At 54.5% G+C, this 13,118-nt stretch overlaps 3 protein-coding genes and 1 non-coding gene across 4 annotated transcripts; 2 read left to right on the top strand and 2 right to left on the bottom strand.

Annotated features, from left to right (window-relative positions):
• Positions 1 to 427: 427 nt before the first annotated feature.
• ColSpa_05117 (NADH-ubiquinone oxidoreductase 21. subunit) lies at positions 428 to 1,855 on the bottom strand (the record flags this gene model as incomplete). The annotated part of the gene is made up of 3 exons (XM_049271329.1): positions 428 to 947; positions 1,143 to 1,645; positions 1,799 to 1,855. 3 exons carry the CDS (start codon positions 1,853 to 1,855, stop codon positions 428 to 430), a joined length of 1,080 nt encoding a protein of 359 aa, XP_049127286.1.
• Positions 1,856 to 6,122: 4,267 nt separating this feature from the next.
• On the top strand, positions 6,123 to 6,204 carry ColSpa_tRNA_141. The gene has a single exon. It is a non-coding gene; the product is annotated as a tRNA-Leu (tRNA).
• A 1,845-nt stretch (positions 6,205 to 8,049) lies between these two features.
• On the bottom strand, positions 8,050 to 9,269 carry ColSpa_05116 (mitochondrial nicotinamide adenine dinucleotide transporter 2; the record flags this gene model as incomplete). Its single annotated transcript, XM_049271328.1, has 2 exons — positions 8,050 to 8,852; positions 8,906 to 9,269. 2 exons carry the CDS (start codon positions 9,267 to 9,269, stop codon positions 8,050 to 8,052), a joined length of 1,167 nt encoding a protein of 388 aa, XP_049127285.1.
• A 1,718-nt stretch (positions 9,270 to 10,987) lies between these two features.
• On the top strand, positions 10,988 to 11,528 carry ColSpa_05115 (cytochrome b-c1 complex subunit 7; the record flags this gene model as incomplete). Its single annotated transcript, XM_049271327.1, has 3 exons — positions 10,988 to 11,096; positions 11,241 to 11,362; positions 11,430 to 11,528. The coding sequence occupies 3 exons, from the start codon at positions 10,988 to 10,990 to the stop codon at positions 11,526 to 11,528; spliced, it is 330 nt and encodes a 109-aa protein (XP_049127284.1).
• Between the last annotated feature and the right edge of the window lie 1,590 nt (positions 11,529 to 13,118).

Here is a 13,118-nt window from a genome sequence, read left to right as displayed (position 1 = left end):
CATGCCTGTTTGTAAAAATAATAAAAAGCCTATTGGGCATGTTGTTATCAATCCTGGTATCATTTGGTCCCTCAACTTGATGTTTGAAAGTTGAGAAAAGAGAATTGTGAAATGTCACTAGCAAAAAAGAGCGCTGAGTCAAACTTTCAAATTTGCCCCGCCACCATTTCAAATCACCCCTCCATCAGCTTTACCCGGCAGCACTCACCACCGACGCGACTTACAACAGAAGTCACCTCATAGACAATATCTATATAGACACAACGTTCACTCTGTTCATCAACGCTTCGCAAACAATGTCTCTGGACCCCTTCGACGACGTTCTCACCCTCGAGGACCAGTTCTTCGCCGAGGGCTACCGCCAGGGCACCGAGGACGGCATCCAGGCCGGCAAGATTGAGGGCCGCTCCGTCGGCCTGGCAAAGGGCTACGAGAAGTTCCTCGAGAGCGGCAGGATACACGGCCGCTCCGTCGTATGGGCGAACCGGCTGTCCTTGCCGCAAAAGGGCGCCGCCGCCGCCAAGCCTTCAAACTCTTCCTCACAGCATCCGCAAGAATCCACGGAAGTACCACAGCAAAAGACGTGTTCCCTGCCGCCGCTAGCGCCCAACGCAAGACTCGAGAAGAATGTCGCGGCGGCGTTTGCGCTCGTCGAGCCGGACACGTTGGCCAGGGAGAACAGCGACGAGGCCGTCAACGACTTTGACGACAGGCTCAAGAGGGCGCAGGGCAAGGTCAAGATTATTGAGCGGGTGACAGGCGAGACTGTTGCCGAGGCCAAGGTGGCGGGGACGAAGGAGTTGTAAAAGTGATTTTGAAAAGCATAGATGGCGTTCTTATCGAGGATCGTTGGGCTTGACAACGAACGGATGGCCGGGACAAAAAGGGCGTAGATACCCACCGGGAGAACAGCATAGGGACGGCAGGACAACCTCTTAGACTCGGGACTCTCAAGAAGTAAAACGTTTAATGGAATCTAGTGCCCTTCATATTTACATTCGCCCTTCCCTCCTGTACAGCAAAAACCCGCATTTCCTATGCTCACGCAAAAGTCCGGCAGGGGTAGCTGTTACTTATCGTGTTAGCAAAGACCATTGTCATCAAACCATAAAACGAAATCGCCCGCGACAGGAGAAACTCACTTCTCGCCGTAGGACTGCTCCTCGGTGACCTCGTACTTGTGCACGCTCCACTCTCCGCTCTTGAGGTCCTGGCCGCTCGGCGTCGGCGGCAGGCCGTTGGTGAAGAGCGCCTCCTTGCTGGCCTCGACGGCCTTGGCGGCGTTCTTCTCAAGGTACGGCGCCAGGCCCGTGGAGGCGGCCTCCTCGCGGGCGGCGACGAGCTGCTTCTCACCGGCCTCGCCGATGAGCTCGATGCGCGGGTTTGCGGCGGAGCCGACCGACAGCAGACCAACGACGTCGGCCTGGTTGACGACGCTGATGGCCGGGTAGTTGCGGCGGGCGTCGCGCTTCCAGTACGGGTTGTCGGCGATGTCGCCCGCAGGCAGGGTGACGGGGTCGTCGTAGCTGAGGGGGTTCAGGGCGCCGGGTGTCGGGTTGCGGAAGGTCGGGTTCAAGGGCACACCGGAGGAACGGTTGGGGTCGAGGGCGAGGGAGCGGCGGATGCGTTCCCAGACGCCCGTGGACTGAAGGGTGTGTTTCTGGAGGGAAGGAGGTTAGCTGCTGGACCAATTGAACGGTTTCGTGATCGTTGAAACGGGGTGGTGACGGTGGTTTTCCATGCTTCGCTGGGAGCAGGAAGGATGGACCGCCAATTGAGCGCACAGTGCAAGGCGTACCTTGGAGATATCCACAAGACCGCCTGCCGCAGCCTTCGCAACTGCCTTTGAGGCCATCTTGGGCGATGCTGTGGACGGTGGAGGGGAGATTGGAGGGTTGGATTGGCAACGGTTCGATGACCAGCTTGAGGTTGGATGTGAGCGTTCCGGCGACTGGGTTGTCGAGAGTGCTCCAGTTTCTGGCAAGGACCGGGCGGCCGAGGTTTTGCCGGGCGAAGCAATAGCCGTGCTTCAATTTGCAACCCGACTTTCGCGCCGGGTATCCACTTCACCCTTTTCCCCTTGCAATGCCGCAATGCAGCAATGCTAGAGTTTCCTGGGGTTCACGATTCGGCGACGCGTTGACGTGGCACCCAGAACAATGTTTTGCGGTGCATCGCGGCACAGTCACTGATGTCGGGGTGTCATGTGTAAAAGACCAACGCCAGTCAATCAATTCCCAGCTACTATACGGATACAAGAAAATCGTCCCATGTCCTACCCGGCCCTTTCAATTGCAAACACGTTTTCCACCACGAATTATACTTACATAGCAGCACTATAATTACTCGTCCTTCTTCTCGGCGTCCTCGGCAGCAGCCTCCTTCTTCTCCTCGCCAGCCTTGGTCTCGCCGTTGGCTGGCTCCTCCGCCTCAGCGTCGGTAGCGGCGGCTTCGGCGGCAGCCTCAGCAGCGGCCTCGACGTTGCCGCCTCGATCAGCGCGGTCACAACCTCGACGGTGCCGGCGGGGCTGCCGGGCTCGGCGATGAGGACCTTACCGGCCTTGTCAACGACAAAGACACCGCGCTGGGTGCTCTTGGGCGGCTTCTTGAGCCCGATGGCATCGATAAGAGTGGCCTTAGGGTCGCAGAGCAGCGGGTAGGGCAGCTTCTGCTTCTCCTTGAAGGTAGTATTGGCCTTGGGTGAGTCCGTCGACAGGCCGTAGATGGCGAAGCCCGTCTTGGTCAGCGGCTCGTACGAGTCGCGGAAGAGACAGGCTTGCTTGGTACCTGAATATTACGAATAAGTTAGCATGATTGCTCCGAGAAGAGTGCCAAGCACATGTCGATGCAGAGAGGTACCCACATCCGGGAGTCGAGGCTTTGGGGTAGGTGAAGAGGACAACACCGGCCTTGCTCTTGTCAACAAGCTCCTTCAGAGTCGTCTTGTCGCCGTCGTTGGTCTCGATCTCGCCGCCAAAGCCTTCAAGGTCGATGGTCTCGCCCTTGACGGCCTTGACCTTCTTGTCCGAGCCATTGGCAGCAGCGGGCTTCTCAACAGGTTTATCGACGACCTTCTCGACAGGCTTCTCGGTCTTGCCCTTGACGGCGGCCTTGACCTTCTCTGCCGCCTTGGCGACCTTGGAGGAGGCCTTCTTGGGGGCGGGAGCCGGAGCAGGCTCGGGGGCTTTGCGTTTGCGGAGCTCGACGGGCATGGCGTCTACTTGAGATGGGATGCTGTGGGAAACAAGGATACAATGGGGGTCGCAAAGGATGGGCGACGTGGATAGCGGCGTTGCGCTGATGATGCGATCCAGAAGCGATGGGAAAATCCGGTGAAATTGCAACAGATGGGAGGGGGTTACGGGAGTCGAGGGAAGTTGAGAGGTAAACAGGAGGTTCAAGAGGACGTCCTCGGGTGAGCCAATCACAGGCGGCCATGGCCAGAGCTTCAGCCGGGACCAGGGGGCTGATGCGATGCAGATGTCCTGCGGTGGTCGTGGTGGTGCTACAGTTTGCGGTGCGGTGCGGGCCCCCAGGCTCAGACTAATTATTAAGCTCGGTCGCCGCGAGCAGTAACGGCTGGACGAGCTGCCGTCGCTGTTTCTGGCGTGCGAGGGTGGAAGGGGGAAGGGGAAGGGGAAGGGGGGTGTGGTGCTGGTGCTGGTGCTGCCGTGTCAACGTGTGCGTGTGTCTGGTGTGTGGTTCACTTGGCTACCGCTGGGCGCTGGCTCGGAATCTGCGTGTCTGGGTCCCTCCCCCAAATGAGAGAGAGAAAAGCTGCACGCACCGCACCAGCACCGCCATCAGTAGTGAGTGGGTGCAGGCAAATCCGTCAGTTCGTATTTTCGTGCTCTCTCGGCTGTTTCCTTGCCGCCGAGCTCCAGCCTCTCTCTCTCTCTCTCTCTCTCTCTCCCCCCCAACTGCCATTTTCTTCCTCATCCACTCGCATCCCTGTCCCAGTCGCAGTAAGCTTTTGGCCATTGGCCGTGCGTTCCTCAACCCCAACCTGGTCTTGCTTAGCCTCCCCTTCTGTGAGCGAGCGCACGTTCTGGTGCCCGTCGGGCTTGTGTGGGGGAACACCAGATTGCCGGGCCCAACACCATGTGTGAGATTGCATAGTTTCACCCACAGGGCAACCGTTCTTGACAGCCGATTTCTTCTTCGCCTTTGCCGCTGCCATCGAGTTTTGGCTATCGACAAGTCCAATTTCCCACCAGCAGGCAATGTTTAGAAAGTCTTTCATTTGTAATTGTGCCGCGCGCAGGTTCGATTCCTGCGGCGTCACAAGGTAGCGCCGGTCTTCTCTGCATTACTCCGTGCAATCTAGGGATTGGTTATCTGCATATGTACCTCCTTCGGGGGGTCAGCCAACACCTCTTGTCTGGCTGCTCGCCATCGCCATTTGCTAGCATCACCTTCTGCATCTACTCTGCTTCAAGTGCCGGCAATTGTTCGCTCTTTCCCCATTTTCCTATCTCCTTCTGTTAGGTACTCTCAAGGCTCTCGGACAACACTTGACGCAGTCTTCCGTTGACATTTGGGCAACTTCTGCAGAGCAATATAAGTAGCTAGTACTCCTTACTGTGGTTCTGCTGTTGTTGGCCCTCTTTAGGCCCGCATCCGCTATTGAGCTCATCACATCATCGAAACCGTGTGGCTCATTAATGTACACACGCTACCGCTGGAGAAGTTCTACGAACCAGGCCTCCCTTACGCCATACTCCCCTGAATCGAGCAACGACGAGTTATCATTTCATGAGTTCAGGAGCAACGACAAACATGTCTCGGGAAAAGCTAGGTATTTCAAGGCACACCCCGCTCGCCCGATCGAGCTGACATACGCTTGGGCTGACACCTGCTGCATTGACAAGGACTCTAGCGTCCAACTGTCCGAGGCAGCCAACTCTATATTCCGATGGTACAATCGGTCACGGACCGGTCACGGGTTTGTCCTACGCACCATGAGGACATGAACGACACGGCTAGCTCAGGTTTATTTCTCGAAGACTTTGCAAGTGCCAGGTTGTTACCCAGAGCTGGGCCCTTCACGAAAGTTAAGTTTTACAGCGCTGCCTAGCAGCTGCTTGACCCAAGGTCAATCTGCCCACATCTTTGTCAAACATCATCGCCATTGACGAAGCCATCCTGTTCGATAGGTCCCCGCTACGAGATGTCTCCGTAACGACTCGAATGTAGTGGGCTTCCACTCTGATGTCTACACCAGATACCATGTTGGAGCATAGGTTTTGCGAACCTAAAAATACTGAGCTCGCCGTTAGACTGGTTCTAGGATGGAAACTAATCAAACAATCTCAGGGCGAGGAGGTAAGACCTTCAAGACTCATACCCAGATTGAGCCCTGAGGCCGCCTCAAAAGGCCAGGACGCCAAATTTCGGAACGCCTGGTGTATTTGAACCCATCTGGAACCTAATATGCCCAACTGTCAACGAGTGCAAAGCCGTTCCTGGCCCTCTGTGGGATGGTCAACAGGGCTTTTTTGAAAAGGGCGACAGCCATTCTGTGCTCTCCTTCCGCGTCTCTGTTTCTTTCTGCAGTCGAACAACGCGGCGAGCCAAAGCGCGAAGTTGATACTAGTGTAGGTTACGGTCTTGGGGCTGTCAAATCAAACCCAAGAGCGGTTTGCAACAGTGCTGAGTTCCGATCAAGATGCACCTGGCCAGAGAACTCTTTACTCACTTCGGGGGGCGGGCTGAGCCTCCATATCCGAAGCATGGCGCCAACCACAAATTGACATCGGCCATGTCACTTGTCCAGTAAAAACCTCGCGCAATGGACGATGCTCAACCAATATGTCGACCACCATCCAGGAGGGTTGCAGCCTCCACAAAATCGGCCTCACGCGACCTTTGTTTACTTGTTGGCATGAAGCTGAATGTGAAGATCACCAACTTTCCTCACAAGGCATGCGCAAGTGCGTGCATACTACGAGCGTCCTTGCAAGGCGTCGATCGATATCCCCCACTCGAGGTCAACAACACAATAGAGGATACGACTGGCGGAAGTCTAGTCTTCGCCCCGTCAACTCGTCCCTTCGAGGTGACCCCTGCAGCAAATCAAACTTAATCTCCACTCAGCCAGACGACTTCAACATCCACTTCAAGGCAAGATGGCCGAGCGGTCTAAGGCGCTAGCTTCAGGTGCTAGTCAAGTAATTGGCGTGGGTTCGAATCCCACTCTTGTCATAAAAAGCCAAATAACGGCTCAACCTTTTTGCAAATTTTGGTTGTGGTGTTGAATAATTCATCGTGAGGTTTGGGCGAATTTCCTACAATGTCACGATGTACCTCTCAATAGGTACAGGCAGCGCGGAAAGGCACCAAATCTTTTAGCATCTCCAGGCGGATCCACTCTTCCCTGCCGGTCGTAGTGCCTTTCCCTTTACACTTTGAGATGACTGAACCGCTCTAAGATGCAGCAAAGAACACCTCAGAATTGCAATCAATAGCGCGGTGTAGATGACAGTGCGCCGAGGACTTGCGGCCCCGAGGTACAATTCCAGGACGCATTGACTTCAACCAAAAGTAGGATCCGACTGGGTCGGCGCAAGGGCGGTGCAGGTTAGGTACACTTCTGTGACAACGATGGATGGTAATAATAGCCTTCAGCAGCTCTGAGTGTCAGCAACGTGACAGATCAACTGCCGAAACCCTCATCATGCTATGAATCGACCAATTTCCTCCCATATCGTGCTACTCTGCCCTGAACCAGCTGCCAGACGAATCCAGTGCCGTAACTCGTTCCTTCCGAGCTATATATGCAACTATCGCGCTGATAATCCCGATACCTGCAAAGACCCACCCCGGGCCACGTCTAACCACAATCAGCCCATTCCGCACCTCATCTATGATCCCACTCACCTCACTTACACACTTGCACACTGCTAACCCACAGCACGACCGCACCCCCATTCCATCATCTTAAAACAAACTCGTAGCAAAAAAGGGAGAATGACGACAGTATGCGGAAAGGAAACCTGACACCCAAGGTGAGCCTTCATCCCCACCCACGGTCCGACCGAATGCCTCCTGACTGCCACTCCTCATAGACAATCACGGCCCCGTTGGCGGCGTTCACGATGGCGTGTATCCTCTTCGCGTAGGTCGCATAATTTTCATACTCTCACGAGGCTTGCGTGAGAGTCATGACAGTCATCAAGAGTCGTACTGATTCAAAACAGCTATACCCGCTCATCGATCCGCACGGCGCGCGATCAAGCTGTGAGTCTGCCCCCCGGTTCTCACGTCTCACATCTCACCCAACTCATGGGCCTGTTACTAACACTGGTCAAGCGATACAGCAACAGCCTCAGCAATCCTCGGTCGCCACCTCCGAATTCAAGCTCCTCCTAGCACCGTCCGTATGCGGACCGGACGGGCGACGGGCGGGATCAGCTTGTCGTCTTCCTGGTCCCGCCACTGGGATAGCAGAGTGATGAATAGTTGAAGCTTTGCGGGGTCATTTACATTGTTGTTTAACTTTTTTCGTGGTCTCTATGTAGCCAATACCCCACCAATTCTGTCTTTGCATTTGCTAGATACCAAATCAACAGAACTTGTCAGCTTTTCTTCAGCATCGTGTGCCAGTGTGTTCAACAAATTTCTCCACGCCAATCAATATAATGCTACAGGAGTGTGCTGTCCATGAGAGATCGAGCTCCTGCCATGCTGTCCCCGTTTGGTGTCGTGAACTCTTTGGTCGAGTTTGTGTGGAATAAGCAGGAAAAAAAGCGCTCCATGATGGTTGTGATGTGATGACAAAGGAAGTAGTGGGGATGAGGAGAAAGAGGAATCGATCCGTAGACTATCCACTGGAGAGACTACTGCCGCAGTGTGCTTGTTTCGTGACCTGAATCGAGTTTGTCTATACCTGACGACCAAAGTTAAGGGTATCTGGAAAATCCCATCCCATTTCCTAATCTCAACAGCTCTTTGACTTCCATCGTGACTAAACCGCACGTGTCGTCTTGCCTGATTCTCTCCCATCGTCTTCATCGAATAATGCCGTTCCGAGCTCCCGGATTGCCCAGGTCAGGGATCAGCAGGTGTGCTGTCCCTTCCCAGCTTCCTCTTGCCCTCAGCTCTCGCGTGGTTCAAATGCTTCATCACGTACTCGTATGTCAGCATCGTCACTGTCGCGGCCGGCACCGCTCGCATCATGTTAGTGCCCATGCCGGCGTAGAAGGCCCTCCATCCCTCCTCTTTGAGGATTGTCCGGAAGGTGCTGACCACGCCGCGGTATTTTGGTGCTAACAACTGCTGCTTTTTGCCATCCTCTCCGGTCATGGAGGCGGGCACCTTGATTCCCAGGCCCTGAAGATACTCGGCTCCCCCTACAGGTTTTCGTTGCGTCTGCAGCCTCGTGCGGATGACTTCGTGTGGGTAGGTCGCGCTACTCGCCATAATCTTCGACAATATCGAAGCACCCAACACTCCTACCCATTGTGATTCTTGTGTGTCGCCCTGGGTCGGCTCTCCCATGCCCTGGCCGGTAAACTTCGTCTTTAGGTACTCGTACGCCGGGAACTGAACGGCCACATGGGTGAGTCCCAGCAGAGCCGGGGTAAGGCCCGAGTAGAATGAAAGGACGCCCTCCGAAGTGTACATCTTGCGTGCCGCGTCCATCGTCGACCGGTAATGCCACGAGCTGTGCATTGTCGGTCTGGAAGTCGGAGTGTTGCCCGATCTCGGAAACTGAGAGTAATGCTTGCCTGGGTCGTGTGCAACGCTCTGCGACATCAGGCGAGTCTTGATGACCCAGATAGGGTTCGTGACGATGGTGCTACTGGCACCAGCTATGATAGATGACCAAAAATTGATCAACACCGTGTTTTCTGTAGTCCGGTCAGTCCATGGCCCAGCCTCTGGCTTGCGGATTCCAACATACCATGGCGGTGCTTCAACCAGTCCTTGCTCTTATTGTAGACGGTAAACCACACTGCCCAGGTGGGCAAATAACCCAGTACTATCGGGCCGAGCCCCCGATACATGCCGCGTATGCCCTCTTCTTTCCAGATCACGCGGGCGGTACCCAGCAGGCCATTGTAGAGTTTCGGGTGTCCAACATGTCTTCCTTTCTCAACAGGATTGAAACCACCCTGTGCTTGCAGCTTGGTCTTGATAACGTCGAGCGGACATGTAACAACGCCCGAAGTGAAGCCTCCTACGGCGCCGGAAAGCGCGTTGAATTGGGCGTCGGAGGCGCCGGCGGCCCACCTTTCAAAGGCAGTGATAGTCTCGTTCGCGGGCATCGCAGCAGCGGCCTTCTCTATGGTAGCTAACGCTGCACGGGCCGGGGCTGGGGCCGGGAAAGCTCTCGAGCTGCTGTAGTTGGGGTATGTTGAGGTCGGATACGGCCCATATTCTTCTTGTGAGTGTGGTGCGCCTCGTTGAGCGTCGTGGTGTTCGTCGTGAGACATCCCTCTCACTGTTAATCCGGTCAGGGTTCAGGATGCGGAGGTTGGGCGGGTTCGGCACAGGATCCGAAAGGAAAGTGCAGCGATGTCCTGGGGGGTTGAGCTCTGGCCGAGCAGCGTGTAAGGCGGTATGGAGCTGCGGGGTGCGTGTTCACTGGAAGCGGGTATTGAATATTGTTCAGGTTCGTGCTGCGTCGTCGGTGGTTGTGTTTCTCTCGGTATGTGTCTGTTGTGTACCTCTCAATCAGGTAGATGCCGGGCCTTCCCAAGTGTCCCGGTATGCGGGGAACGCTCCCACGCCGCCGTGACACTGAGCGACTAACGGTTATCGCAGCCCATTGGCCTTGCGGGGAACAGAATATCTAGCGCGGAGAGTCGAAGACGGATTCGGTGGGCCAGGCGCTCCCAAGCACACGGGATTGGGAAGTGAGGGGTGAGAGAGGCGGGCGGCGGAGGAGAAGGGACGGACGAGAAGAAGTGGTGGTCGGTATGGTAAGAGCGCAGTCGGGGGAGTTGGAGATGGGATATTGCGAAAAAGCGCCGAGGTGGAGCGGGACGGAGCACGAGAGCAAAATGATGCGAGCTGTCGGATGTCTCTTTTAGCAGGAGTTCCCACGTCCCGGGGTGCCCTTCGGGTGGAGGCTGGAGCAATCCAATGGGCTGAAAGGAAGGAAGGAAGATGGGTTGGAGCACCTCCTGGGCTGGATAAGAGGCGCCGAAGCAGGTGCGATGGCCGCTGAAGGGACCTGCGCGATGACGCTGTGGGGGCAGGTACTTTATTCCCAACCACTGCCCAGGCGTTGTGCTAAGACCACCAAAAACTGCTCTCCTCGGGTGTTGGCTCAGGACCCGGAAGCTACCGAATGTGCCAATACTTGTTTGCGGCCCTGGCAGACCAGCAAGTGAGGGATGACGCAGGCCTGATAGTATCAGTCCAACAACGGGCAAGCATGTAAAGCAAGGGGTGTTTAAGGATTGCAGGTTCTGCAAGACTGAAATTGTCAAGACTTTCGCTGCAAGAAGAACGGCTTCATTCTAGAAAATGCCAAGTGTCCAACTGACATGCTCAACCTCCGAATCGACTCCCAGGAGTCCTGGAGGGGGGAAGTCTCAAGCTTCCAGACCACAGAAAGGAGCTCCACCTCCGCCGGTTCTTTGCAGCTTTGGGAGTACCACAAAAATTCCATTTCCAATCATCAGCAACAGGGTCTGCGGTGCTACCACGGGCAAGGCATCCCGTTGGGAGCTCCTATTACCTCATTGATGCCCCAGGCCCAATCACGAAATCTGCTTGCTACTCGTTTAGAGGCCCGTGCTTTCAAGATTCCCTCACCAGCCACAGGACAGAAAGTGGCTGACGCCATGTGGCTAGTGCCGGAATCTCGAGGGAGGTCACATGACCCGACATCCCGAATCTTTGCGCCTCTCCGGGATGCTCCACGATTTTCCTAGAGAGACCAGTCCCAACCTCAGGTGATCCGCAAAACCGTACTCCGAGGCATTATATCGAAACCTCCCTCTCCCGCGTCCACCACCCACCACCAGCCGCCACAATGACCTCGCTCATCTCGAAGCAGCTCGCCGATGGCATCCTCGCCCGCCCCTTCCTGAAGAGCATCTTCGTCCCCTTCTCTAACTGGTACGCCAACGCCGCCGGCCACCGTAAGCTCGGCTTGAGGTAAGCAATCCGACAATATCCTCTGCAACAATTGGCCACCGACCGGAACAGCGATGACTGATTGTCACTTTTTTTTTCTCGCCTACAGATTCGACGACCTCATCGAGGAGGAGACCGATATCGTCCAGAAGGCCCTCAAGCGCCTCTCCCCAAGGAGTCCTACGACCGCGTCTTCCGCATCCGCCGCGCCGTCCAGCTCTCCTACCAGCACAAGCTTCTGCCCAAGAACGAGTGGACCAAGCCTGAGGAGGTGCGCACCCCACAAACGATTGATACAGGAGTCAACTCGAAGCACAGGACTGACCCCCAATATTTAGGACTACCCCTACCTCGGACCCATCATCCAGCAGATCCAGGCCGAGGAGGCCGAGAGGCTGGCCTTCGAGACGATTGAGGTCCAGAAGAAGCACCACTAAACGTACTCTCTCTGGTGGGGGACACACGTTTGCCATGGAGGAGCAAAACCGCGCGCACGATGCTGTAAAGTATTAGGGACGAAGGGAACCGCCTGGCCGGGGCGCGCGACAGAAATTTAGACCAGGGGGTAGAACCAAGGCCAGGCGGTTCGTGTACCTTATGTATAGACCTCGGGGGGGTTCTTGTCTGTCAATTGGAACTCCCTACTACAGATACAGGTTCCGCTGCGCCCGAATAGCACCAATTGACGACTCTTTTTTTGCGTTTGGATATCTACAATCTCACGGTCCTCGCCCCCCGGTTCGGGTTCGCGGAAGCTAGCTGACATTATGCGCCCTCTGACTGGCCCAAAATCCCAGACCCACCATGCCTTCGGTAACATCATGAGCAACGACTGCTCATCGATAATGACGATGGTGTCGCAACTGAATACTGACGCATTCTTCAACTTTATTAACCCCGAATGTCAATTTAGACTTGGTTCATTGAGTATCAGGTCCTCTCGGTTGATAACAGTACCTAAGTAGCATCCATGGGATGCGTTGTATCTCCTTTTCAGTCATCTTACTACAGTGTCTATGAAGATCCATGGTTAGCAAAGTTGAAGTTGGTTTCTGCCCATTCGTATTAACTCTCACAGTCCTCTACGCCAGTTTCCAAAAAAGACGTAAGTCTTACAAGACTCGAGCAAAAATCCTTATGACTGATCAGCTTTGTGTTCTGTTCCCCTAAAATAATAAAATAAAAGACGGCATCATACCCATAAACCTCCATGCCATCAATGCGTGCATGGCCTAGAGACACACCACGCTGTCTTGGGTTTGACTGAGATTTCTTCAACTGCCCAAGATGGCGTTTGAAGTAGCGCCTTAGCCCATTTATCATATTTTTGGCATGAGCCTTCTCTCGGCTCTCTTGGTCTCTACGCTCTTCTTTAATACGCAACCTGTGCTCTGACGCCACCATCGTCTGCCAGCGACGTGATTCAGCCATAACAAAAAGAGTACGCAAGATACTATTACACCTCTAGTTATTAGATAGCATCATTAAATAGTGTGATGAGGCAGCATCCCAAAAACATAGTTGGCATACCACTCCAGGCTAACTTTCGAGCGCGTTGGCCCCAGGCAAGAACTTGGCAAACCAGCCATTGATGCCGCTCTAGCACATTACCAAGCAGACAACGCATGAGAATACTTGGATCTAGTCACTCTGAATTAAGTCGTAGTAGTATACCGTATATCTATTTTACAGAGCTGGGAGAATCAAAAGACCCCATGCTTGTGACTGCTGGACGTTATCTAAATCAACCTTCTTGAACTGAGTACAGCATTTTCTGGTCTGGTCAACCGGTTGAACTTCAAGTACCCAGCAAGATTGGCACGCTCTTAATAAGAACAGGCCACAGAATCCAAGTAGATGATAGCACCTAGTTGTCTATCGTTTCCCCACTCTCAGTAACGGTCAACACGGTCTCGTAGATGTATTGTGCTATCCAATGACAACAAATATGAAGGACCACCAAGGTAATATAATGGGATTTCTCTACTAAAACTCACCATGAGAAGCCGGTAATCACACTCCAAGTA

The sequence above is a fragment of the Colletotrichum spaethianum genome (assembly GCF_022836535.1).
Source record: "Colletotrichum spaethianum MAFF 239500 DNA, contig11, whole genome shotgun sequence".
Taxonomy (NCBI): domain Eukaryota; kingdom Fungi; phylum Ascomycota; class Sordariomycetes; order Glomerellales; family Glomerellaceae; genus Colletotrichum; species Colletotrichum spaethianum.
Note: the sequence above shows the minus strand (reverse complement) of the source record. Positions and strands in the feature narration are given on the sequence as shown.